The sequence below is a fragment of the Anser anser genome, assembly GCF_964211835.1.
Source record: "Anser anser genome assembly, chromosome: W".
NCBI classification, from domain to species: Eukaryota; Metazoa; Chordata; class Aves; order Anseriformes; family Anatidae; genus Anser; species Anser anser.
Genome location: NC_139731.1, coordinates 1,151,408 through 1,177,309, shown reverse-complemented (window position 1 = coordinate 1,177,309; position 25,902 = coordinate 1,151,408). Strand labels below are relative to the sequence as shown.

At 39.3% G+C, this 25,902-nt stretch overlaps 2 protein-coding genes across 2 annotated transcripts; both read left to right on the top strand.

Moving 5' to 3' along the window:
* The first annotated feature begins 152 nt into the window (after nt 1-152).
* On the top strand, nt 153-5,915 carry LOC310888673 (endogenous retrovirus group 3 member 1 Env polyprotein-like). Its single transcript, XM_083815615.1, has 2 exons — nt 153-3,013; nt 3,849-5,915. The coding sequence occupies exon 2, from the start codon at nt 3,974-3,976 to the stop codon at nt 4,943-4,945; it is 972 nt and encodes a 323-aa protein (XP_083671741.1). The 5' UTR covers nt 153-3,013; nt 3,849-3,973; the 3' UTR covers nt 4,946-5,915.
* A 253-nt stretch (nt 5,916-6,168) lies between these two features.
* LOC310888608 (HAUS augmin-like complex subunit 6) lies at nt 6,169-23,903 on the top strand. The gene is given in 17 exon segments (XM_083815483.1): nt 6,169-6,329; nt 6,538-6,633; nt 7,363-7,441; nt 8,456-8,588; nt 9,171-9,315; nt 10,569-10,634; nt 10,751-10,802; nt 11,002-11,027; nt 11,029-11,161; nt 11,658-12,143; nt 12,518-12,536; nt 13,652-13,745; nt 15,179-15,242; nt 15,886-16,062; nt 17,488-17,623; nt 18,003-19,019; nt 20,525-23,903. Coding segments are annotated over 17 exon segments (2,883 nt in total). The 5' UTR covers nt 6,169-6,222; the 3' UTR covers nt 20,578-23,903.
* Nucleotides 23,904-25,902: the final 1,999 nt, after the last annotated feature.

Sequence of the window (25,902 nt, the reverse complement as noted above, 5' to 3'; positions counted from 1 at the left end):
AGGAACCTTTTAGCCAGGAGGAAAGTGATTATGCAGGATTATGGATCAGGATCTCACGTCCTTTTCCAGCCTCAATATTTACACTAAAAGCAGACGAGAAGTTTGACGAAGAAGAGAACAAAAAAGTAAAAAATAAAAAAAAAAAGGAAAAAGAAAAAGATGATGAATGGGAGTCATTGGATAACCTACCACCTCTATATCCTAACAATCCACCCCCGGTGGTGCATCTTGTAATCCTGTTTTGTTCTTAAATGTTTTGACTGTGTCAAGGAGGAAGGTGGGAGCATTATCTAAGTAACAGTTTAGAAGTTTGGGTATATTCGCGGTGGTGTTCGGTCAGTTTCCCAAGTATCGGGGGAGGGGGGCTGACTGATTATCAAAGTGGTAGAACGGAGAGTAACTTCTTTGGTGGTTCGGGCCTGAGCCCTGGGAATTCGGTAAGAAGGGGGAGAGCGAATTTATTTAGGCCTCAATACCTTTTTAAACCCCCATCTTGACGGATACACAGGAGTGATTCCTTGTTTTGTGTAGGCTTACTAACAAAGTGCATGAGAAAAATTAGCATTTGGCTTGAAATTCGGTCTTATTGAAATGTAAATTTTGTGGAAAAGGTGTTATTGTTTGTCTAGAAGACAGAAGGCTGAGTGCTTCAGGTGTTTTTCCGAAGTCCTGCGGATTTATGATTGGAATGGGGCTCATTAATAATCTGAAATAGTAAAGTTTGTATGTGGAAAGAAGAGTTTAATCCCAGAGAATTGGGACATTTGGGAAGAAGATTAGGAAAAGATAGTAAAAACCTGCAATAAAAAGGTTTGCGTGGAAATTGAAACAAGGGACAGTAACTAATATAAATAAATAAAAGGGAATGGGAAATCAAGGAAAAGGGGAAAATCCAAAAAAAAAGGCGTCCTAAAAAAAAAAAAAAAAAGCCTCCTTGGGTGCATATTGGCACATTGGAAGGATATTGTTAGAAATGGGGGCACAGAAAGCAAGAGGACTTCCACTAAGTATTGCAATCAATGGTGGCCACTATATAAACTAAATGGCCACTTTATGTATCAATCGACTATAATAGTGTCTTGCAATTAATGTTTTTGAGGAGAGAAGGAAAATAGGATGAAATGTTGTATAGTGATATGTTGTTTCAGCATGTTGGAGGGAAAAGGTTTGGAATTAAGTTGGCCCCTGACTGAGCCTTTGGTGTTGGCATTAGAAAAGTACGGGCTGGAGAAAGATAAAGGAAGTGTTAAAAGGATTGTTGAAGGTGTTAAAGGTTGTGTGGCATGTAGTATTTAACAGAGCTGTTTGAAGTTGAATGAGCAGGGAAGGAGGATGTAGGAATGTTAATAGTTCCGTCTCAACCCGAGGCTGAGATCTCTAAATCGCGGGTGTGAACCCTCTGGGGCAGGGGGACCGTGATGGGTCCGAGAGAGTTGTCGTGGAAACAGAAAAGCAGCTAACTCTTGAAACAACCTGAGTTCCTGTGTGAGCTCAGATTGCCAATGGGACCGCTCAGGGAACTTTCAACGATTGCATTCCCCTGACCGACCCCCTCACTGAGATCCTAATCACCCCGGAAATTATGTAAATACTAAAATCTGGTTAAATTGGCTATTGGGAGTTGAGAATCTGTTCCAACAAGGTCCAAAAGAAACCCCTATGGAATTTATGGAATTTTTGAATTTCTGGACCAACTTTGAAATGCAATGAAAAAAAAAAATGGACCTGGCTTAAAAAAAAAAAAAAAAAGAGAGAGAGAGGCAACTGGCTAGCCTCTTTCCAGGGCAATCAGCCCCTGATATCAGAAAGAAATTGTCTTAGGCTGCAGGACAAACTTACAACAGTCAGGAATGATGGGGACCTGGGGCATCTACCCTAGCAGGTCCACTAGTTGAAATAAAGCTAGGAAACGAAGACAGAGGCTTGAATTTTTTGTTGGTTATGGGAGCTTCTTTCTCTGTGTTAATTAGGCTGTAAATGTAATAGGAGCAACATATTCAGTGTTAAATAGTTTAAAAGGACGATTAGGAACTAAGACAACTGCAATAATTGGAGCCACAGGGAAAGAGGAGGAATGGTCATTCTTACAACCCCTTGATTTGCGTTTTGGGGGTAAGGAACTAACCCATGAATTTTAGTATGTACCAGAATGCCCGATGCCACTCTTGGGACGGGATCTATTAGCCAAATTAGATGCAACAATAACCTTTGAGGATGGAGAATTAATAATGAAGGTACCTGAGTCCAAAGTAGGCCAAATCCTAATGATCAAAGATAAACCCTTTGTTAATATTCCAAGAGAAGTAGAAAATGCAGTTATAGCAACAGTACGGGAAACAGATGTACCAGGGAAGTCGAAACTGGCACAACTGGTAAAGGTGGAATTAAAGGAAGGAGCCAAACCTGTTTGAATCAAACAATATCCACTTAAGATAGAAGCTAGGCACAGGAATGGTGAAAATTATTGACAAATTTCTCAAATATCAGATTCTGGAAGAATGTAAGTCGGAATACAATACTCCAATTTTTCCAGTAAAGAAGCCGAATGGCGAGTATAGATTTGTACAAGATCTTAGAGCAATAAATGAAATAACAAAGAATATTCACCCGGTAGTAGCTAATCCTTACACATTGTTAACATCTGTGAAAGGGAAATATAAATGGTTTACCGTGATAGATTTAAAGGATGCCTTCTTTTGCATACCTCTTGATAAAGATAGTAGAAAATTATTTGCCTTCAAATGGGAAAACATATTGAAGTTTTTGGACCACATATGGTAACAACCGTTTTGGAACAAAGGGGGGGGGGGGCACTGGTTATCACCCAGCTGGATGATGAAATATCAGGCAATCCTAACTGAACAAGATGACATAACCTTGAAAACGACTAACCTGTTATATCCAGCAGTATTTCTAGGAACCGTTCCAGAAGAAGGACCGTTGGAACACAATTGTGTGGAAATAATCGAACATACGCCAGCCACAAAGATTTGAAGGATGTACCCCTTGAAAGGTATTCAGTGGGAATACCACACTCCGTGGCACCCACAGAGCTCAGGGAAAGTAGAAAGGATGAATCAAACAATAAAACAACAATTGGCTAAGTTAATGATCGAGACACAGCTGCCCTGGACGAAATGCTTACCATTGGCACTTTTAAACATAAGAACTAAACCACACAGTGAGACTGGTTATCATCATATGAAATGTTATATGGTATGCCTTATTCTCAAGGGATGCCCCTAGGGAACAATGTAGTTGAGGATCATAGTATCCAGAAATACATAATTACCATTGGAAGGAGATTACAGGAGCTAAGAGAAATTGGGATGATGACTCAGACACCACCTTTAGGATTTGCTATTCATAAAATACAACCAGGAGACAAGGTCTTAATAAAAACCTGGAGAGAAGAATCATTGAACCCCCGATGGGAGGGACTGTACCTTGTTTTACTTACTACTGAAACAGCTGTGAGAACAGCAGAAAGGGGTTGGACCCACGCATCCAGAATAAAAGGACCAATAACTACCGAAGCCTGGAGGGTTGAGTCCACTCCTGGGGAACTGAAACTGAGACTAAAGAGGAACTGATATCCCAGCAATGAGGTTCTGCATGAATTAAGGGCACTGGATAAAGAGGACAAGGCTGAAGGGAGGAAAGGGAGAAGGCAAGACCGGGGTAGGACCCTCCACTGCGGCGTGTATGGTCTACCGAGGGAGGCAACCCCTATGGGTATTGACCGCCGAGTGAGAGTGCCTCGACCGGACTTCTCCCACACCAAGATCAGTTTGTCCTGAGAAAAATAACATGAGAACCTTTTAAACCCATAATAAAATTGTGATTAGTTTTTCCAGGAGCTGGATCACCCTGAAGGGCTGAATGGTAACACAAGCTTTGAAAGCGGGCCCAACCCCATGATTGAAGGCGCTTCCCACACTCTCAAGATTGGACGGCGAAAAAGGCTTATAATATGACAGGTCGCCAAAGAGAACTGAATTGTGACTGTAAGTGGAAACCCAACGTGGGAGCTTGGAAGCGTGCATATATGAGTACAAACGGGGCAGACATTGTAACAGGACCACTCGGTAACAAGGACACTCTGTATTATCACGCCCCAAAGGGTAAAGATGGATGGGATGGTCATTTTCCAAACGGGACGTGGGCCCTAAAGAGACATTATTGGGTGTGTGGCAAACATGCTTACAAGAGGCTACCCGGAAACTGGTCGGGAATATGCTATGTGGGGTACATAAGACCCTTGTTCTTTTTATTGTCACAAACACAAGGAAATCATTTAGGAATAAGATTATATGATGACCTGAACAGAGTAAAACGATCTATTGATACTTCCTTATCCGGGGATAGTGCCCAAAAATGGGGAAAGGATGAATGGCCTCCTGAAAGAATCATACAGCATTATGGGCCAGCTACCTGGAACCCGAATGAGTTGGTGTCAGGAGCCCGAGAACCTATTTATAATTTGAACCGAACAATTAGGTCGCAAGCTATCCTCGAAGTTGTAACCAATCAAACAGCGACGACCTTGGATCTTCTGGCTGATCAATCCACTCAGATGAGGAATGCTATCTTTCAACGTAGAATGGTCTTAGACTATTTACTAGCAGAAGAAGGGGGAGTGTGTGGAAAACTGAACGATTCTAATTGTTGTTTACAAATTGATGATAATGGGAAAGTGGTTAAGCAGATAACAAAAGAAATTAAAAAGCTAGCCCACGTCCCAGTACAAACTTGGAAGGGTATGGATTGGGATTTCTTTCCATGGTTGCCCGGTGGACCATGGGTTAAAAGAATGCTATTTTTATTTTTATGTGGTGTAATGACATTATTGTTTATACCTTGTATGATACCTTGCTTTACGTTGTTGATACGGCAGATAATAAATAGCACCCAATTTGTGATGACTTTGGGAGAGAAAAGGTGATGTGTCGATAATGATGCTTAAGAAATGGACACCCCGAGAACTGACTGATGAAATCCAACTGCTACTAACAAAAGTTGAAGAAGAGACACGAATTGATGATATTGAAAAAAAAAAAGGGAGGAATTGTAAGGAATAGTCCAGCAATTCGTGCCACTAAGGGGTGTGAAGGGTTAACATTGAGGCCTGGGTTTAGGTGAGAAGAGAACAAAGGGATTTCTTCAGAGAAAAACTGCTGACTTTGCACAGACGTGCAGTAACTTCTCACAGCCGGCCAAGAGACCACTAGATAAGGAGGAAGAATACGAGCCTCCCTGTCCGAGCGGCCCCCGAGAAACCAACAGAGACTGATAAGCAGGTGCACCTGGGAGGACTTCGGATTCGGGAAACCAATTATAATAACCCTGCCTCTTCTAGAAGTAGTAATGAATATGTATTAGCCTAGGAGCATAAAAACCAGCCGCCTTACGTAACAGGTGTGCGTCCTGGTGGAGCAGAGACTCCCGGTGCACCCAGCGCTGTTTGCTTGCCTCTATTCATTTAATAAATTGTAAACTTTGATTGTAATCCTATTTGGGACTCAGTCATTTATAACAGGATGTTCCTTCCAGAAGGAAGGACGGGAGCTAAAAATGAAAGGGGAAGACGTTGGAAAGAGCGAGGGAAAAGGGAAGAGACAGAAACAGGTTTGGACAATAGAAAAATAATTAAAAAAAATAATAATGACGGTCAAGAGAGGGAACCGAAGGTAGAGGTATTTCTGGTGTCAGCGATAATCTTTTTTTAACGAGGACCCGGGCTAGCTTCCTGTAGCAGCGGGGACGGTGGGCGCCCGGCGAGCAGCGCTCGCTGCACGTCTCTCTGGGGATCAGGCCGAGCCCGCGGCTGGGGGATGTGACGGGGCCGCCGGGCGGGCTGCTGCGAGAACTTCCGAGTCACGGAAATGCCTTGAAATAAAAGACTGAACTGCGCAGCCTGGTGTCCGCCTCGGGTCTGTGAGGGGATTAGCAAGGAATAAGGGCGGAGGCGCCTGACCGGCCCCGCCCAGGCGGCGGCCGCAAGATGGCGGCGGTGCCCGGGACAGGGAGCACCACCTCCCGGACTACACTTCCCAGCGGGCAGCGCGCGGAGCGCGGCCAATCAGGGCACGGCGAGGCGTCTCGCGGCGGGAGCGCGGTTTTGGCGGGACGGGGAAAATGGCAGCGGGGCGACGGAGGCAGGGGTGGGAGCAGGGGCAGGGGGAGACGGCGGCGGCGGCGGCGGATGTTCCAGCCGGTACCATGGGCAGCGACTGGGAGCGAACCCACCTCTGGCTCTGCCTGCTGGCGCTCGGCTTCGACCCGGATGCTGCTGCGGAGTTCTTCGACAGGGAGCTCGATCTGGGCGTGTGAGCCCCGGGGGCGGCCGGGGAGGGGGAGAACATGGCGGGGTGTGTGTGTTTGTGTGTGGGGGCCTTCTGTGGTGCGTGGTGAGGGGGACGTGTCCGAATGGCGTTACAAAATGGTATCCCGCATTAGTCCTGAGCGACCGGTAAAAACGCTCTATAAACTCCTTAGCCTAACCGTTCCTGACGCAGCTGTGTGTTTGTTTGCTAGGTCTATGTTTGATACACCAAACGTAGGTGCTTTCCGCGTTGTTGCCCAGTTCTTGTTTACCAAGTTGGATGAGATGCGTGCAGAAGAAGTTTTCAGGTGAGCCTTTGGGTTGCTCAGTTCGTGCTGTGCACATAACGAACCATGTGGTTTGCATGGGTGCTGAAGTAAAAAAACGGTCTCCCGAGGAGTACTGTAGGTAAAGAACGTGCTGTCACAGAACTCATTTCCCTTTTATCACAAGTCTGTAATGCATAAGAAAACTTGCCCTAGTTAAAAAGGTTTCTGACAGTAGCTGTAACTTGACAAGTTTGGTAAAAATTTTTCCTAGCTGAAAAATAATTTATCTCTTCCATTCATTTCCCTTACCAAACATCAAGTAACTTCTTCCTTTTATGAATACCTGCTAAAATCTTCAACATTGTGAGAACCCTATCTTAATGTATTCTCATATAGCTGAACTATTTTACCGTACAATTTAAAGAAATGGCTGGAGGAGAACCATTGTTAAGAAAATTATAAGTTCTCAGGCTGCTTTTTCACTTTCTTTTCCTGAGTTAAAAAGAACTGCAGACAAATTTGTTTCTGAAATAGTCTGTAATTAACTTTTTATGGCAAGAAGACCTAGCTATTTAACAGACTTGTAGCTATTCTTCTCGTAGGCAATATTACCATATTCTCTGAGTTCTCCAGGGGACATCACTAAGAAAACTTCGTCTTAGTTCAGATGTTGTAGTGGTTAATTATGTAACTGAGTATTTGGGTATGTTTTGAAGTTGCTTTTTTTTTTCCCTCTCTTCTCCCCTCTGCTGTTTTTGCATGGAAAAGGGACTGTATGTTACCAGAACAAATAACCAGAGATAGTGAATTTAGGAAGCAATGTTGTTCATGGCTAAAAGATATCACAGTAAGTATTACAAGAGTGGGAATTGATATGCTGCTGGTTTCTGTGACCTCATTCTTTTGTTTTGAGAGAACATATTTGAGTTTTAAATAAAGTTGCTTTACTAGACAAATAGGTTTTATCTTATGCCTTATTTCACACAGCTGATGATAGACTTCTTAAAAAAATTGTTTGGCAGAGCATAGGTGGCAAAGTCTTAATTTTGGATCAGAAAACTGTTGTGTATTGCTTTTGGATGACAATATTTTATTACACAGAAGTCATAGAATTGTAGAGTATACTGATTTGGAAGGGACCTACCAGTATCATCTAAAATCTGTGTGAGATTCCTTCCATCATTGAGAATAATTTGCTTCAACGTGGGAGATAATTGCTTAAATTAAATGAGAGAGTGTTTGTTATTGTAAAAGTGGTTTCAGATGCATGAAAAACTTTTAATGTTAATCTTTCTTCATGGGGAAAAGAGAATAAAGTTTAAGGCAGGCTTTCTAAATGGAAAGAGACAAAATGGCTTGCTTCAGGAATCATTGATTACTATGCCTTCTCATGCTGCATTTGTTTTAATAAAGATCTGATTTCTAGATCTTTAAGGTACTGGAGCACTTTTATTTTTGACAAGGTGAAAGCCAGCCATACAAAATCTTTGAGCAAGATAAAAGTGTGACAAAATACACTGATTAATGACCTCAGTAGAAAATATGAATCGGAAGGGATTACATTTAGGAGTGAGGAGAGCAGAAGTTTTTAATATTTACCTAACACTGATTTCAGTCTTTGCCTCAGAGCTATTTTTTATATACGGAACTAGGGGTGGTGGTAGAATGTTCAAAAAGTGTCAGTCTCTTCCTTGGACTAGAAAAAGCGTCAACGATGGTGGCAAGGTAAATTAGCTTTGCATCGGACTTGCTAATAAGTAGGCTGCAGTGTTTTTGTACTCAGCAGAGTGTTTGATGGCTGTTGTTTAGGTTTTATTCCTTAGTCTAATTTTGTGTTTAAAATCTATTTAACTTGTTCAAGAATGAAAGCAAAAGCTGTCTTCCTCAAATTGCAACTTCTTCATTTCTTTCTCCTGCTGGTCATAAATTTATTCACCTAATGTATCGGTTTGCAAGATATGTAATGATTGAGAACCTGAGAAAGAACTCTGTAGGTAAGCTGTAACAGAATAATAACATTATTTCACTTGTCTGGTTTGATGGTGAATCTGTGAAGTGCTTTAACATATGCCAAGAGCTTTAAGTTAGGTCAGTGTTGGTTGCTCAGTTCAAAGTTTTTAACAGGGTTGCTGTGCACTAGCATAAAGCTGTTGCCGGTAGAACAATGCAGATTATTTTCCTTGCTGTTGTTTTATAGATCTTGTTCCTAAGTTTGTCTGTGTGATGTGGAGGTGGGTTGTCTGTGCACGCGTGCAATGGTTCAGTTCAAAAGTATTCTTTTCAGCCTGTGCTCTTTTTCACAACATGAGTAATTCTGAAAGATCAGGACTGTCTGTTCTAGGCATTTAATGTTCTTTTGGTGACATAAAGAACGGGGAAAGTGGGTGAGAGTGAAGGAGGGAGGATGTATGCAATAGAAAGAACTGGCAAAAAAGATAGTATCCTGAATACTCTACTTCAGTCCAGGTAAAATGGGCAACCTTGTTTGTGATTCTCTTAATTAAAACTAGGTAGAACAGGAAGTTGTCTATTTGCTAAAAGTGAATGATATAACTCAATTATTAACTTTCATTTAGGCAGCAATACATCTTTTGCTGAAGCTGTAAACTTAATGCCTGAGGGTATGTACAAGGCAGAAGTAAGATGTAGTGTGGCATGTAATAAACTCCTGCAAATTTTGCAAAAGGAGGATATTATTCGAGAATATAACAAAAAATCACAGTAAGTAATGTATTTAAAGAAATCGAGTATTTTCATAAAACTTTTTTGCATGTGTTTTTAAAAGGATTTGAGTAGAATGCATCTGATTTTTTCCTTGTGAGTTTTGCTGAATGTCCTATTTTTTTCCCCCTTTGCCTCCTTTAATCAACTGTTCTACTGTTTGGAAGAAATTAGTTTTTCAGTTAGGAGGTGCTATATACTGGAAGATAGGATTACCTGGGCACTAAAAATGATCCAGGAATTCTGCATGTATAGCACTATGATTTCTTAATACTTTAAGGATCATATCGTAGAATAAAACTGTTTCAGGATGAGATATTTGGTCATTGCTTTATCAGTGTGGGACACGTCTTATTTGCATAGCCCTTAATTATTTCACCAACATTATGCTTTTTCTTTATTCTTGTTTATGAAAATCACTTGCAGTTTGGGAAACAAGAATAACTGGAACTTTGGTCAGTTACATAGTTATATATCACTGGAATTTACAGAAATTGGGTAGGATACTTCACATGACAGGGGTACTGTAGCGGGCGGTTGCAAGCTATTTGGGAAAGAGCAGAAAAGGAGGAGGGGATGCAGTGTAGGTAAAAGAGCAGTTTCAGTGCATGGAACTTAGCTGCGTAAAAGGGGATCAGTCTGTTTCATGACTTTGGATCAAAAATCAGAGGCATTGCCGCTAAGACACGTGGTGTGTGTCTGCTACACACCCCTCAATCAGAGAAAGCTGATGAAAATTTGATCTGGGAAAGTTTGCTTCTTAAAGCAAGTCAAACACATTTTAGGCTTTCAGATCCTAATTCTTACTGATAACTTGAACATACCCTGATATTAGCTGGAAAAGCAATACAGTCATGTGTGAGCAATCTGGGCAACTTTTTGACTGCACTGAAGATGACTTGGTAATGCAGTCAGTGGGTGTGCTGAATAGGAATGATGCTGAGTATAGTAGTAACTAGTAACTTCATTAATGTACTTGGTCTAATAAAAGCCATGCCATTGCAATAGAATAAGTTACAGCTAAATTTATAAATATCTTAGTGGCTTTCCAGGCTGTACAGTGTCATTTTCTCTACAGTGTCATGGTAAGGAACTTGTATATCCATGTTTGCATTGTTCCAAAACTGCTCCAGTATGCAGATTTGGAAAGAATAAGTGTAATCACATAATGATTGTAAGGAATTCTGAGAGTAGCAGAGAAAAACTATATTAAAAAAAAAATCTGTGGTAACTGTTGATTTTTTTTTCCTTAGGTTTTTAATTAAAGAAATAAAACAGATAAAATCTGAATATGCATACCACCAGCAACAGTTGTTTAAGTAAGTACTTTTCCTTGGAGCTAAGTTAGCATATATAAAATGAATTTCTTAGCTCTAAGAAATGTTATGAACCATAATTTCATTGTAGTCCACTTCTGTCTTGCATGTGCGTGTAGGATGAAACTCAATGACCAAAACAAAAATGACAAAACAGAGAGAATTCAAAAGGTGAGTATTCTTAATCTGTGGCAGATTACTGTATTTCTAACGTTTTTACAACACTTGCTCTCAGATACTGGTATTTCTGATTGTCTGCCTATGATTATGCTAGCCCTTTCATCTGCTCTTACGCTGTTTTGATATTGTGCCATTATAGTATTTCAGCAAACATTTTAATGTAGTATTTTTGTCCTTCTTGCCTATTAAGGTCCGCAATATGTGGACATTTGTAATGGACATCTCTGAAAAAGGAAACTGAAATCGTAGACTCTGTAATTGAAGGGCATGTTGATCAGTACACTTTAGCTGGAACTAATGTCAATGTTCCACAGCTGTTGGCTGACAAAGTTGAAAGTGAAATGCACGAAGTAAGTGATTTTTTGTCCTTTTGTCCTAAAAAAAGTATGTAAAAGTTTGTTGTGATTATGCTGCTGTTCTGTATTGGTGGTGTTTAAGTTATGAACTTTTAAGTAACTGCATTGTTAAATCTGTCTGATTACCACTTGAATTTTCATTGGTCAGACATTATAAAACTTGGCCATTTGAACTATCATTCCTAATGGATTTTGTTTCTAGTGTGCAGTATATGTGCTGTTTAGGCCTGCACCATCTTCTGAGGCAGTCTTTAAAAAGAATACCCCATTAGTTGAAGCATTCTTAGTTCGTACAGCTTTTTAGCCTGTCTTCAAGCAGATGATGCTAATCAGGAAAACCAACCTGAAGCTTAAATCTAACAAACAGGGATGGAATCAAACTGCAAACTGGAACATTGTGTGCTTGTGCTGAATATAGAAGACATAACTTTCTGATATTGATGTGTTGTGATTGTTCACGTATACGTTTTTTCTCTTGGAATACTTCAAGGTGTGTACAGGAAATTTATATGAAGGTGAAAAACTGAATTTTTTAACAGTCATTCAGTTATTAAATGAAGCCCTGAGGATCTTAAGAGATGAATGTTGTCAATTTAAATCAAAACATTTCCAAGACATCAAGAATACAAGTGAATTCCAAAATAAAATACTATCGAATTTGAAAGCAGTGAGGTATTTGTCTGGAATTTTTGTCTTGTTCTTTAGTTTGAAGATTGTCTTAGAATCTTTTCTAAAATTATTGTTTATAGTGAGAACGTTAGTTCTGTTTTTTTCCCCCTCTGCCTCTGACAAATTCACCTTTGTCTTGATTGTCCATTCAAGTAATCTTTGTAATTCTTCACTAGGTAACTTCATTCTCTTGCCCTTGCTTCATGGATATTTTAGGGTTTGTTCTTGGAGGTCTGGTTTGTTAGATGATCTGCTTTTTTCCTATTACATAATTAGCTCTGTGATTTTAAAACTTGAACTGAAACTAGCTTAGGGAAAGTTTAAGCTTGTATTTTAGCATGGTTTTTCTAATTCTGCTGTAAAGAAGCACAAGGACAATCTAGCAGCTGATTTTTAGATTGTGAATTTTATTTATTTTTTTGTGCAAGAACAAATGCATGAATAAGTTCCTGCATATCAAAGGTTTTGCAGCATGAGGGGAACATGTAATATGCTCCATTTTTAAGCAGAATTTTTATCGCCAACAACAAATGTATTCCTGTTCATTTTTCATGCTCATGTTATAGGCAAAAAATAGAAGAGCAACATTGTATGTCATTGAGAGAATCGATTTCTGGAAAACAGAAGGAGTTGGAAATGAAGTGGAAAAGCTTTCTTGACTAGTGTGCTTTTTGTTTAAAGAGAGGTCCAGATCCAGTAAGTACTGTTCAGTTTATCTGATTCTGGGGAAGAAAAAGAATGAAGATAGGAGGGGTATACGTCTAAGTTGATGTGTTTTATTGCAATAGAATGCTATATAGCTCTGTTAAGCTTTGTATATAAGGTTAGTGAATTAGATAGTACAGCGTAGCAGAAATTGCTTTATGAACTAGTTTTTCTTTTTGCAAAGAAGATGCGCTTAACTTAAAGACAGCTGGTGTCTTCATTTGAGATGGTGAGTGGAACTACTTTGTCAAGACAGTAGATCAGCATAAATAAGGGTTAATACTTTTTTTTTCCCTCTGCTCTGGAAATAGAGCTTTCATGTGCTGTCACTGAACATCTGCAGAGTTGTGGTTTTCCCCTTTAAAGTGTTATATGACCAACGGTTTCATTCAGACACTCGTATTTCTACAGAGATTCAAGATTATACCCTTGCCTAGGCACACAGCAGAGACAGCAAAAGTTTCATGTTGAGTCTGGGTGCTGCTTTGAAGAAAAGCTATTGTAAATGTGTTAATTGCTGATGTTACACACTTTTACTCAGCTTGCTTGTATTTTTTTTTCCTTTTGATAGGATCTTGATTTATTACAAGCTATGTCACTCTCTTCATACTGCAGAAGAAGCTTATGAGGATACAGTCTCATGTTACCTTACAACATGAATTCCAGGTATGTGGACCAGAGGAGCTTCTATCAATTGTGGTGGGAAGAGGGAAAAGAAGTTCCTTTGAGTCTGGAAGACTTCCTACTTTTGTTTGCAAGTCTCTTTGACAGTCTTTGATAACCTGGTTCTGAATGAATGCTCGTCACAATTGCCTAACGTTCTTTCATCTTCATTAATATGTGTAGGGGAGCAGATAGAATCCTATCTCTGGAACATGCATTCTGAAACAACACAAATAGGTGGTGGCTGTTAGTGGCATCTGTGGCTGCAGGTGGTTCCCAAGCAAAAATATTAAGATCCACTTGCACTGGTTATGAATTTGCTTGAAGTGTTAATGAATTCCATCTTGTGAATATTGTACAGAGGTGGTCTGAGTCGCTTTTATCACCTGGGAAGCCTGAATGATAGCAAAACAAAAGAAGCAATACTAAAACTCTGACATTTTCTAGATATTTGTGACTCCATTTATGATATAAATTACAAGAAAGATGATGAGACATCGGGAAGTATGATGGATAATTCAACACTACAACCAACAAGATGGTATGACTTCAATGAGAAATTGATTGGGGAAAAAAAGGGCAGTGGAAATCAGAGAAGCTTATTTGTAAGCATCAAAGGAATATATTTCATTAGCCCACTCCTTACATGTCACAACTACCTAATTGGGCAAGATGGTCCTGATGTAACTGTGGCTTTCTCCATCTGAAGACAGAGGGACCAACTGGCTGCTGCCAGGTAGAATGTGCAGCAGTGGAGTTGCAAGTTTTTAGCTGCAACTTTTTAACAACATTCATTCAAGTTTCAAGAGGCAGAGGGGAAAAAATGGAGAACTCTCTTTCTCAGGCTGGGATGAGGTAGCCAATACATAGTTGTTACTGCCTGAGACCAAGAGAACAGATATTCACATGTTCCCTGGTTTTGTGTTTAAAGAAAAAAGTAAAACAACAAAAGAAAAAAAGAAGAAAACTCCAAACAAAACCAAACGGAAATCCCAGACTTGAGCAAAACTATCGTGCTAATACTTTATGAATGGGGCTTTTCTCACAAGTCTTCTAAAATCACTTTGTCACTTCTGTTATTACAGTTCCAACAAAAGATTAAAACACAAGACTATAGTATTATATACAGTATTATGAAAGGTTTTGACCTGTCATTTTGTAAGTGCAGGAAAGTTTAATGCCCTTTTTGAATAATGCTGTTTCAGGATAGAAATCCTACAGATAGTTGCAAGTTGCCTAATAGAAGAGAGAGGGAGTTAGCAAAGGAGGCTGTCCTATACTTAGTCATCAGCAGATGTATTTGCATATGAATCTCAAAAGTTGTCCAAGTAGTTAACAATTAAATCGTGTATTTCTCTCACTGACTTGACACAGCATTTTTTTGTCTATTTGTGATTGTAAAGACAGCTACCAGTAAGTTAAAGTTGCCATTATTCTTAACTAATTTTGATAACGTTCTTAACTAATGAGGGCTGTACATCAGATGGTAGAGTGTTGCCATTAACACTACAGTCATCAGAACTGATAAGACTTGAGTATTTGGTAACCAGATGATGTGTGTTTAAATATTTATGAGTTTGCTTTCAGGCAGATCTGTGGATATCAGAGGGATTTGGAGGAAGAATATCTAGGGAAAAGTACGTTATCAAGTCTGCAGAAGACTTTGCAGTTATGTTTGATAGCAGAATGTAGAAGACTTGTTTGCAAAAAATACTGCAAAAACACTTATTTTTCTATGTGGTAATCAAGTAAAAGAATTTCATAATTATAAAGTTTGGGAGACTGATACACAAGTAGGGCTGAATCTGCTCTAATTGTCACATGTTCTCCCTATAGTAAAGTTGCCTTCTGATGACCGGGACGAACTGAGAGAAATCGTAACGGACAGATACGGTGTGCACAAGTATATGATGGCATTTTACTAAGGCTTGCATGCCACTTATTTTCTTTCTAAAATGGGTTTTTTCTTTTTAGGATCTCTTCAGAATCTTTGGACTTGTCAGAAGCATCTGAAAGCAGTGACACGTTAATTGAAAAGGTTATTCTTCAGTATTGTCCTAAATGTCAAAGAAGTTAAACTTCTGTAGTACTTGCTTTTTTGCATTGATTGGAGCCTAGACCTAGCATGCTTTTCTTTTTTTTTAAATCATATGACTACGTTTCTGAATGAGTCGTAGACAGTGAAAGCTAACTGCCACAAACTTCTGTAAGCACTAGGAAAGGACAAGAAGAAATATAGGCACTTGCTGCTGACTTCTAGCACAACATACTGTTTGTCACAGATTCCCTGCCAGCTGAAACAGTTTTTTTGATATGAACAATGGTCACACTGGTTCCTTTAAGCTGTGTGTGAAATTAAGGGGTATAATGGGGCCTAAAGGCAACTTGGATGTGCAGTTGACCATTGTACAGTTGTTCACTGCAGTGTGTTTAAAGGTAATTGCAGGTGATAAATCATGTGTTCTGTACAATAGTTTATTGTAGCTGCTATTTATGTTCTACTTTTTCAAAAATACGAGTGTCAAAATGGTTTGTGATTAGTTAGAATTTAAGACTTTGAGATATTTTCATTGACATAAACACAGAAGCCATTGCTCTCAGAATTTGCGCAGCAGCTCCTTCATGCTAGTTTTCGGACGCTTGAATTTAAAACTTCTAATAATTCCTGTGTATTCCTCTAGGACTTCCATATTGAAACTTACAATGGGAAAGAAAAACCTGTCACTCCAAAGATCTCAGAGGAGACGGAGGAGGACCTCACCATTTCAGAATCATTGGAGAATACAGTTATCCAGACAGGGTCTGCTGTCCAAAAGGAAGACCCTCTTAAGAAAGCCAGAGAGGAACTGGCAGAAGAGGTTAGGAAATGTTGTGATTTTCAAAAAAATTTTTTTTACATAAATGGTCGTTAAGTTCAGAGAACAAATTGCCAATGTTATCATAAATACCTCTTCTAATCTGTTTATATGAACAGATTTTTCTGTTAGGTAGTAATCACCAAATTTGAGGAGTGACCACCCAGTTAACTAAACCTGAAAGCGTAGAGCTTGAGCAGTTATAATTTTAAGCCATTGTGGTGGTTTTACCTTGCTAGGCAGCTGAACTCCACCACAACTCAGAAGAGGAGGGGAAGAAGAAAAGGGAAGAAACAACTCATGAGTTGAGATAAGGATAACTTAATTGAAGGAAAAAATATTATTAATAAAATAATTTAACTAAAGGGAAAAAAGGGAAAGGGCAAAAGGGAAAAAAAAATAACAGGCAAAGGCTGTGTGGAAGTGCAGAGGAAAGAAATTACTCTCTACTTCCTACAAACTAGCGATGCTTGACCACGTTCTTAAAGCAGGGCCTCAACGCATGTAGCACACGTGTAAAAACAGATGTTTTTACAATGAGAGCCCACCCCTCCCCTCTTCTTCCTTTTTCCACCTTTTATTGCTGTATGTGACATATGGTATGGAATACTCCTTTGGCTGCTTTAGGTCAGCTGCCCTGGTGATGTTCCTTTCTCACCTTTTGCCCACCCCCAGCCTGCTGGCTCTTGGGGGGGTTAGAGGGATTCCTGATGCTGTGCCAGCACTGTATTGGCTGCTGCAGGGAAAGTTAACTCCATCCCAGCCAGACCCAGTACAGCCATCATGAAGTGAGTAGTGCTTTCAGTAGAATCATGGTATGATTTTTACCACCTTTTGTATTTTAATCTACAAATGACTGCATATATTTAGAATTTAGCAGTCCTTTTTTGTTTCTGAAATTCTATGAGCTAAATATTTAACAGGCTTGGGGTTTCTAGGCAAGGATTTAACTTCTTTGTTTCCAATATTTTAGTTAAGATTTAAATGAGGTATTCCTTTAGAAAACTTATTAAATTTACTGTAGCTTGATTTGGAAAGTAAATTACATCTTTCACTGAAAGGGGGCAGTTGGTTGTCATCTGCTGAGATGTTCTGTTGTTGGAAATGTAGCTCTAATCTTCATTCTTGTACTATTCTTGACCAGCGTCTCAAGTATCTTCTGAGCCCATTTTCTTATTTTTAAGATGGATTCATAGACGACTAGGGAGCTTCAAATCAAATTCTGATTTCACTCCTGTATCTTAATTTTATGTTTGTAGGTCACTGTGCTCATTTTTAAGCCCAAACAGTAAACTGCAGACGAGTCAAGAGGTTCCAGATTCTTCAGATGATTTGAAGAATGGTATTTGCTTGGGTCCATAGGTTGGCAGAAACAAAGAAGTTACAATTTTGTTTTCTCAGAATTTGCGCTTTTCTAACATCCTACAGGTTGTAAAAACCGTGACATCTGAGTCACCTCAGAGTGGTGGTGGAGAAGGAATAACATTAGAAGATCTCATTAGCTCACTGACTTTTAACCCATTTTTGACAAGGCGGCAAATTCCCCGAACTCCTGAAAATCTGCGTAAGTCTAAACCCTGCTTTTATAATACTCTGTCACTGATTAGAAATGTGATTAATTCATTGACATTGTAGATACCACACAAGAAGAAAAGTAATTCACTTAGTGAAGCTGCAAGTTATCCTAACCGGCTCCTTTTTGTGTAACACAGTGTACTATGACTAATGAACACACTGTAAATTTGCTTTAACGTGGATGTGCCCTGTGTGTGGAGTCCCCTTTCTGTTGTGGGGCAAATGGCTGGGAAAACTAGCGTACGCAGTATAAAGCAGTAATTACATCCTCTTTTGTGGATTGTTTATGTTACTAAAGTGACCGAAGAGAAATACATTAATGGAGAGTATGAAAGAACTAAAATTTTACCTGGGTTTGTTTCATTTAGTTACTGAAATCAGAAGCTCGTGGAGAAAAGCTATTCAGACTGACAACTCATCAGACACAGAGCTGGCCCCAGCTGAAGTCATGACAGAAGAAGCTCCAATGGATGCTAGTCCTACAGTACAGAATAAAGCAGATCCTACTTTAGTCTGGTCTACCTCTTCATCTCCTGTACCTGACTTTGATTCTCCCTTGTTAGAAACAAAGTCCCAACTAAGTTGTACAGAATTTACAGCTCAGAACCAGATGAGGATAAATAATATCAGTGGATGTCCAGTTTGGGAAACATCTGGAGTGCAAGAGAATGAGAGTGATAAAGAACAGGAATTAGAGCACACTGTTTTGAGCAGAAATTTTGTACAAAAGACAGAAGAATCTACTTGTCTAGATGTAGAGAACAGTGTAAATACTCTGGATATTTTTTCAGAAAGCAATAGTAAAATAAATACTGTACCCTCAAACCAACTTTGGGATTCTCTAGTGGATAGAATTCTGCAGTGGGATGCACCTTCAGTGTTAAGTTCTGACAACTGTGAAGTAGCTGAGGCAGGAATACTGCATGAGACTCTTCCAAAAGATTTTGATAGCATAGATGCTAATAAATCTACAAGCTCGGAGTCTGATTTTGATGTATTGAACAGCAAGGATGTACCAGGTAGTACAAAAATTAAAGACTGTGCTCAAAAATCAAATCTAGATGTACAGTCTCAGTTCAGCAGATACGAAATGCTGAAAAAGATTGCATCTGGAAATAGAGAGAAACTGCATCAGACACATACTGGAGATGAATCTGTAAGTTATATATCAGACCTAAATCTTAGACCAGAAAAAGAAAGAGATGATTTTTGCAGCGCTCTGGATCTGTTCAGGTTGGATGAAGAATTTACCAAGACACCATCACCGTTATCTTTTCCCAAAGGAAATCATTCCCTGTTGCCTTTGCTGGTGTTCTCTCAAGATCTGGAGGAAATGGCATCAAGGATACACAAAATCCCATTAGACTTAATACATAAACTGAAGGGTAAGTGTCCACGTATTTGTGCTAAAGTAACAAGGTGTTGTCCATTTTGACTCCAGATATACTGCCATAGGTGTCCTACTCTGAACAGCTGAACCTTGATAGGGAAGTGTGGGATGAAAGATTATTTGTATGCTTATTCCCTATGGAAGGTGAGACAAAAGCAAAGCAAACAGGCTTCCTTTCTCTAGTTTTATCAGCATCTTGCAAGTAGGAGAAAAGTTATTCTTTGACTTTCTAAGGAAATCTGCAGCTGAATCTGAAGTTAAATTTTGAGAATTCATGAGGTTGATATGAAATAATGTTTACTCTGAGCAAATTTGGCTATTTAGAAATGCACTGTAGGTAACTGGAACTTTTTTGGTTTCAGTCAGGTGTTCAGTCTATAATACTTACTGGTACACTTTTTACTATGAAATATTCCCATCCCTGGAAGTGTTCAAGGCCAGGCTAGATGGGGCTTTGAGCAACCTGGTCTAGTGGGAGGTGTCCCTGCTTATGGTGGGGGGGGTGGAATCAGGTGATCTTTAAGGTCCCTTCTAACTCAAACCATTCTATGGTTCTCTCCTGAATTCCAGCCTGTCCCCTGTGCTTCCAGTATAGCGTCCTCTTTGGTTAACCATTGTTGCAGTGCTTTATTAGATCCAAGGTTGACTTTTGATATACATAAATGAAGATGAGCCAGTAATAGCTATACAGAAGATTGTTTCACCAAAACATATTTTTAGTGGCATGCTAGGAGTTTAGCAGAACAGGTCAGTCTCAAGGACGAGTGAGATTTGTGTTTTGCTATGGATTACCAGTTTAAATTATCAAACAAAGTTTGTGATGCTTTTTCAAGTGGTGCTTGAGGAGGAAAGCTTACTGTATGCATGACTCATGTTATTTGTAAATTTATTTGTAAGTGGTTTAGGTTAGATTGCTTAGTTCTGCTTTACAGTAACCTCACTTGAAGTAAGAGAAATAAAATTCTGCTGCTGTGAGTCTGCTAGTTACAGCTCTGAAAAATAACTTTGACTTTCTAAGGCGCATAGTCTTTTCCCCCAGTGCTGTAATACAGAACTTAACACTTAGTGTTGTTTTAGTGTATTATTTTGTGAAAAGAGCAGGTGAGGCTGTGACGGAAGTTGATTGTGAGCATGACTGTGCCTTTTTCTTATTTTCCTTATCAAAGGGTAGAATAGAAGATATTTTGGACTAAGATACTGCCAGTATAGGAGGCAACCTGAGCAAGGCTTCCAAGCATTCTCTTGAAATGGAACATGAACACTCGTGCTATCTATTTTCCTCTTAATTCTGCTGTACAGGTGCAATAAAGTAACTTAGCCACAAATTTAAGCAAAAGCTGTATTGGTAGCAGATAATTTTATCAGACTGGAAACAACTAAAAAAATTAGAAGTAACATTTTATATGTTTTCTTTTAATATACGCCAGATATTTCTGGAACAGTATTTCTGTCAGTTAATTGAATATTACACGATGTTAACTAATACGTTTTTTATTCCAGATGAAGAGCAGTTGAATGAGAAGCTGGGCACAAAGGAACCATCATCAGGATAGAATTTGTAGAGCATAAGCATAACCATAGTATTATAATTATGGTGCACTTGTGAGTGTAGTATCTTCTCCAAACACTACCCAGATGAGAAGCTGTGTTCCTTTTATTTCTTGCTGAGCCTATATTCCAGACCGCTTGTTCAAGCGTCAGTTGCCTTCCCTCGTTCCTCCAATTCTATGTAATCCACTTCAGTATTCTGCGAACAGCCCATCAGCTGTGTACAAAATGATATATTTTGTAAACACAGTTTAAAAAATAGCAGATGATGTGGGTATGATGTAATTTTAGAAAATGGAAAAACAGACTCAAATGAGAAGTAATGAACTCCTTATTAAAATCTGTCTTGCCTTTTTGAAAAACGTGTGTATTTTGTGCTCTCTCTTCGTATGATTCTCCTCTCCTTTTGAGACTTCTAGTCAAGTATTACCATCGGTTTTCCCGGTTGATAAAGACCCCCCTTTATTTAAAAAAAAAAAAAAAACAAAAAACTGACACTGAAGTGCATATTCTTTTAGACAGTTTACTGAATAAAATTTTTTAAATGAAGTTTTAAAAATTTATGGTTTGTGATAGTGTTAATGCTACTTTATTTCTGAACAGTAGATATTATCTAATTTTTATAAGTATGTATATTATGTATACATACATGTTTATGACATTGTGATGTAGCTAACTGACAATATATAAAATAGGGGAAAAAATTGTAAAAGTTCAAATTCCGCCAGATAAACTATGTACTACAGGAGTACTGACCCCTAACCTTATGTGTTTACAGTATTTTGAAGCATTTCAAAGCAATTTTGTTTTTCAGTTCTGGTGTATCTTTCTCATCTTTTCTTCCAAAACAGTTGGAGAAAGGTTGAGATTCTTCTTAAAACGTATATATGACATTTTCCTTTTAAAGCAGAATTTGACAGGTTTAATGAAAAGAGATTTATGTGGCCAGTTGTGGAAGTTATAAGGTGGCTGCTGACTGCTAACTCATTGAAGATACTTTGTTCTTGTACCAAAGCACTAGCAGCAGAACAGCTAAGAGGGGAATGTTTTGTAATACTCCATTTCCATGTTGATCTAGTCATGGTCAGAGACAGAATTGGAAGCTCAGACAATATCTGTGGGCTGTCTGGAATAAACAGAGCCGTGTTGCTTGCAGAACTGTGTGCTCTACAGCCTGGCGCTGGTGACTTCACAAAGGCTTCCTAGGTGACTGTCCCAAGGAGTGGTGCCCTGATCAGGAGGGCCTTGAAAGCAGGACCCACAGAGCTCTGGTCAGGACACCACCAGGCCAGGAAAGGAGCTGATGAGCTGGGATGTGCTCTGTCAGTACAGTCTGTACCATCGTTGTGCGCTCTAATGATGCTTCTGGAGGTTCCCAGATTCTTTTCTGATACCACTGTCTCCAGGGACTGCTGCTGCTAAGGAGATTTTTCCACTATAGAGCATTACCTGATCTGTAACCGTTTTTCTTAGCAAACATGCCTCCCACGTCTCCTGTGCCTTTGCACAAGGTTGCATCCTTGAAGAAATGCGTTTGTCAGCTGCGCTCCTGCGGGTATGTAAAAGAGGATGGGGGAAGGAGTTTGGAGTAGTAGTTCCTTGGCTAGCAAGCTGCATTGCTCCTTACGGCTGCAGATGTTTTTGACTGCTATAAGTTGCATATGGAAAATTAGAAATAAAGGTATTTTAGAGCAGTTTTAAAACAGTAATGATTTTTTCCACATAGTGCCTATTGAATGTTATGGTTCTTGGTTTTGTCATAAGAGTAAACGTGTCAGAGAGACTTCCCATTTTGGCTTATGTAAGTGGATTGCCTCTCCAGGAGGAGAGCTTTAAACTTTGCCTACAAACCGGCTTTTGAATAGGTGTTACTGTCTTTGGTAAGTGTTTTATTTAGTACAAAGTGATACTTCCTCTGTAAACATGCAAATTCTGGAAAAGACGAAGGGTGAGAGCTTTACACATGCAAGAGACAACTGAAAATAGCAGGACGCATTAGTAGTTTTGTTAAGTGTAATTCTTGTGAGTGTACGCAAGCTCTTTTCTTGAAAGTAGTAATGAACTTTAGGCCTTCTGGCATGAGATCTGTTCTCCCATGCTTGCAGGTTAAAAGTAAAAATTATGATTAGGTAGAAAAAATAATCTGACTCTTGCCTTAGTTTGCTTTAAAGTTGTTAAATTATTGTTGTTAAAGACAGTAAAAAGCGAAAGATGCCCACACAGAGTTCACATCAGCCTGGTATGCATTATTTTTATTCATCATGAGTAACAAATGCATGTACTCCAAAAAGAAAACTAATACAAATGTTACCAGACTACTAAGCTGTATCTTAAGTTTTTTTATCAAAGTCTTACCGATAAGATACAAACACCACTGCTCCTTCCATTCTTCATCCTGTATTTACTGTTCCTTTTTTTGATTGTTATTTAGATTTGACTTTGGAACGTGTTAAAGAGAGGAACAACAGTGATTTGATTATCCTGTTAGGGGGCCACGGTATCAAGGACCTAAATTTATAGCACTCAGATCTGGGTTGAAAGGGATCCTCTGGTTCTGACCAAGTACCACATAGGCCCGTCTTTGAGCCTCTCAGTAGTCTTTCAGGAATCATAGAATATCCTGAGTTGGAAGGGACCTGCAGAGACAATTGAGTCCCCAAAGGAGCTAGATGAACTGCTAGAGTAGCTAAATATTAAAGATGTAGATAATACCTTTATTATGGCTTACCTTAAGAAAAATTAAACTGGATTTTGGATTGCTGCCATGTTCACAGTTCTGGATTAAGAAGTAACAGCAAAGAACTTTGAGCATGGATGTTGTTTGTTTCCTGTGAATACCTGGCCTCTGACTGCAAGTAGTATATATTAAAGAAAAAATATCTGTGTGCTTTAGGAATCTTTTTTTTAATTGATTACAGGCAACTAGAAAATTATGGATTTTGTGCTGTAGGTAGTAGTTCGCCTGCCTATTGGTTTGTGGTGAATACTTTAAAATTTTGGTTAGGTTTATATTAGGGTGACATCATAATTATGTTGAGATTTAGGATGAAATCCTTCCCTTGTGGAGCAGTGAGGAGGTGGAGTTGGGGGAACAACAGTGTGTTCGTAGCAGCTACAGATACAATTTTGTGCAATGTTTTTGTGACTTCTGTACTAGAGAGCAGTCACACAAACTGGCTTTTTGTAGCAGCAGCAACACTGAGGTGTTTCAGACAGTGAGTTTGTAGCTGTTTTCTTTTTTCCCATCCCAACAATTTGTGTCTTCTGACTAAAATCTCTGAAACTAAGAATGTACATGGGCAAGAGCAACTGCAAACAAGGCTTCCTTCCTTCCTTGGTGGTGCATATCGGGTACGTTTATGCACAAGGAAGTAATACTGAGCCCATAGGCCATAAGCTCACAGCTGAGGCCATCGTAATGCCTTGCTCAAGAGATGAGCAGTTTTCACAGTTCCATGGGGATCAGTGAGAACGAGGCAGATTTTTATTCAGTGTATTTGATAAGACATTAGGAAAAATTTCTTTACCGTGAGGGTGGGTGGTCAAACACTGGAACAGGCTTCCTAGAGAGGTGGTTGATGCCCTGTGCCAGTCAGTGTTCAAATGGCTTTTGGGTAATGCCCTCAATAGTATGCTTTAACTTTTGGTTAGCCCTGAAGTGGTCCAGCAATTGGACCTGATGGTCTTTGTAGGCTCCTTCCAACTACCACTGTTCTATTCTGTAAGGGAACAGGACAAAATTATGTGCTGTAACATGGTGTAGCATTTATTTATAGTTTATATATATATGTATGTTGAAATGATTGTATGCTTTTGCATAGTAACTCATAACTTTTCATTGTTTTGTATGGAGAAGAGTTTGTTCATCTTCAGTGTAGCTATGGAGAGGTTTCTCAGAGTTGAACTGGTAGATGACATAAAATAAAAGTAGCTAACAAATATTTTATTTTTTAATTGGTGAGAGGAAGAAGATGAGTAGGAATTTAAAAGAGAGTACTCCAGTTTGAGATGAGTCATGTGGTCCTTTAGCAAGCTTGAATTACATTCATGGCTTGATAGTTCTGGTTCACTGTTGTGGGTTGCATCATTTGGAAAAACTTTGCCAAAAAATTACTCTATCCAGTTTCTGCTAGTGATTTGCAGAAGAGCTCTGTCTTTCCACCTGCAGCACTTACGCAACTTCAGGTGGGCTAACTTGTTAAATGTGGTACCGCTTGGAAGTGGCTCTTCCATATAATATGGAGAGCAGCTTCTGGACCATGCTACCTACCTGGTGTTACCTACCTGCACTCCAGTCTATGCGAGGCTGTTCAGCTGTGCCTGGTGCATTGTGTGTAGGCTCACAGATGGGGAACTCTGTTTAGTTGGCATAAAGCAGAAATGCAGAGGGTTAGAGTATCTTTCTGTTCCTATTCTGGGTACATCAACAATTCTAAGTCATGTATCACATCTGGTGGTGCTTTGCTTTGTCACGAACAGTGGTTTCTGATACATTTACATGTAGGCAGAGACATCCCCAACAAGTGGATCTAATCCATAATCACTCATACATGTTCTTTCTGGCTACTTAACTGTCTCTTCCAGCTGCAAGCATTTTAGCAGTAAGCAATTATGAAAACTAGGCAAGCAAAGCTGCAAAAAGCAGTTTCATGTTTAATGGAAAGCACCACAGGAGCCAGGGACACAATTATATCATTTGTGTTTGTGTGTGGACACCTTTAATTGGTTAAAGAGCTTATTTACACAGTATCCTTCATAAAAAAATAAGTGAAACAACTGAGCAAAGACAAATAGACTAAGAACAGTCCTTGTCCCAAGAAACTTTTAGGTGAAGACAATTCAATGCAAGAAGTCTAATTAGAGGTGTGGAAGATAGATGTTTTAAATCCAAATAGGACTGATGATGTCTATGCTGTAGCTCCTGCAGGTAATAGTTGAATGAAATGACGGGACATAACTGGTAGCTGTTGCGAGTAAAGTAGATGGTAGCTAAAGTAGCCTGTGAGAAAGAAAGGAAGTGGTGGGCTGTGTGTTACCAATGTGATTCAGAATAACACAGAAAGCTGTACATGTATGCAGGAACAGTGCTGTACAGATAATCAAAGATCATTAGGTAAACTGAGAAATATGTTTCCCCTGTCCTTGGAACAGGTTTGCTTATAGCTATTCTGGTTCCATGTTGCATTACATGCTCTTATGAGATGGAAATAGTGTTTAGATCTCAGTCAGTTCATTTTAATGGAAGGACTAAATCAAAATTCCTGGTAGTAACTTCTATCAAAGGTGCTTGATTGTGAATTTTGCAGTGTAGATCATCTCAGGTTCTGAAT

Coding starts and splice junctions, on each gene's coding strand:
- LOC310888673 (XM_083815615.1), top strand. CDS start 3,974: ATGACAGGTCGCCAAAGAGAACTGAATTGTGACTGTAAGTGGAAACCC.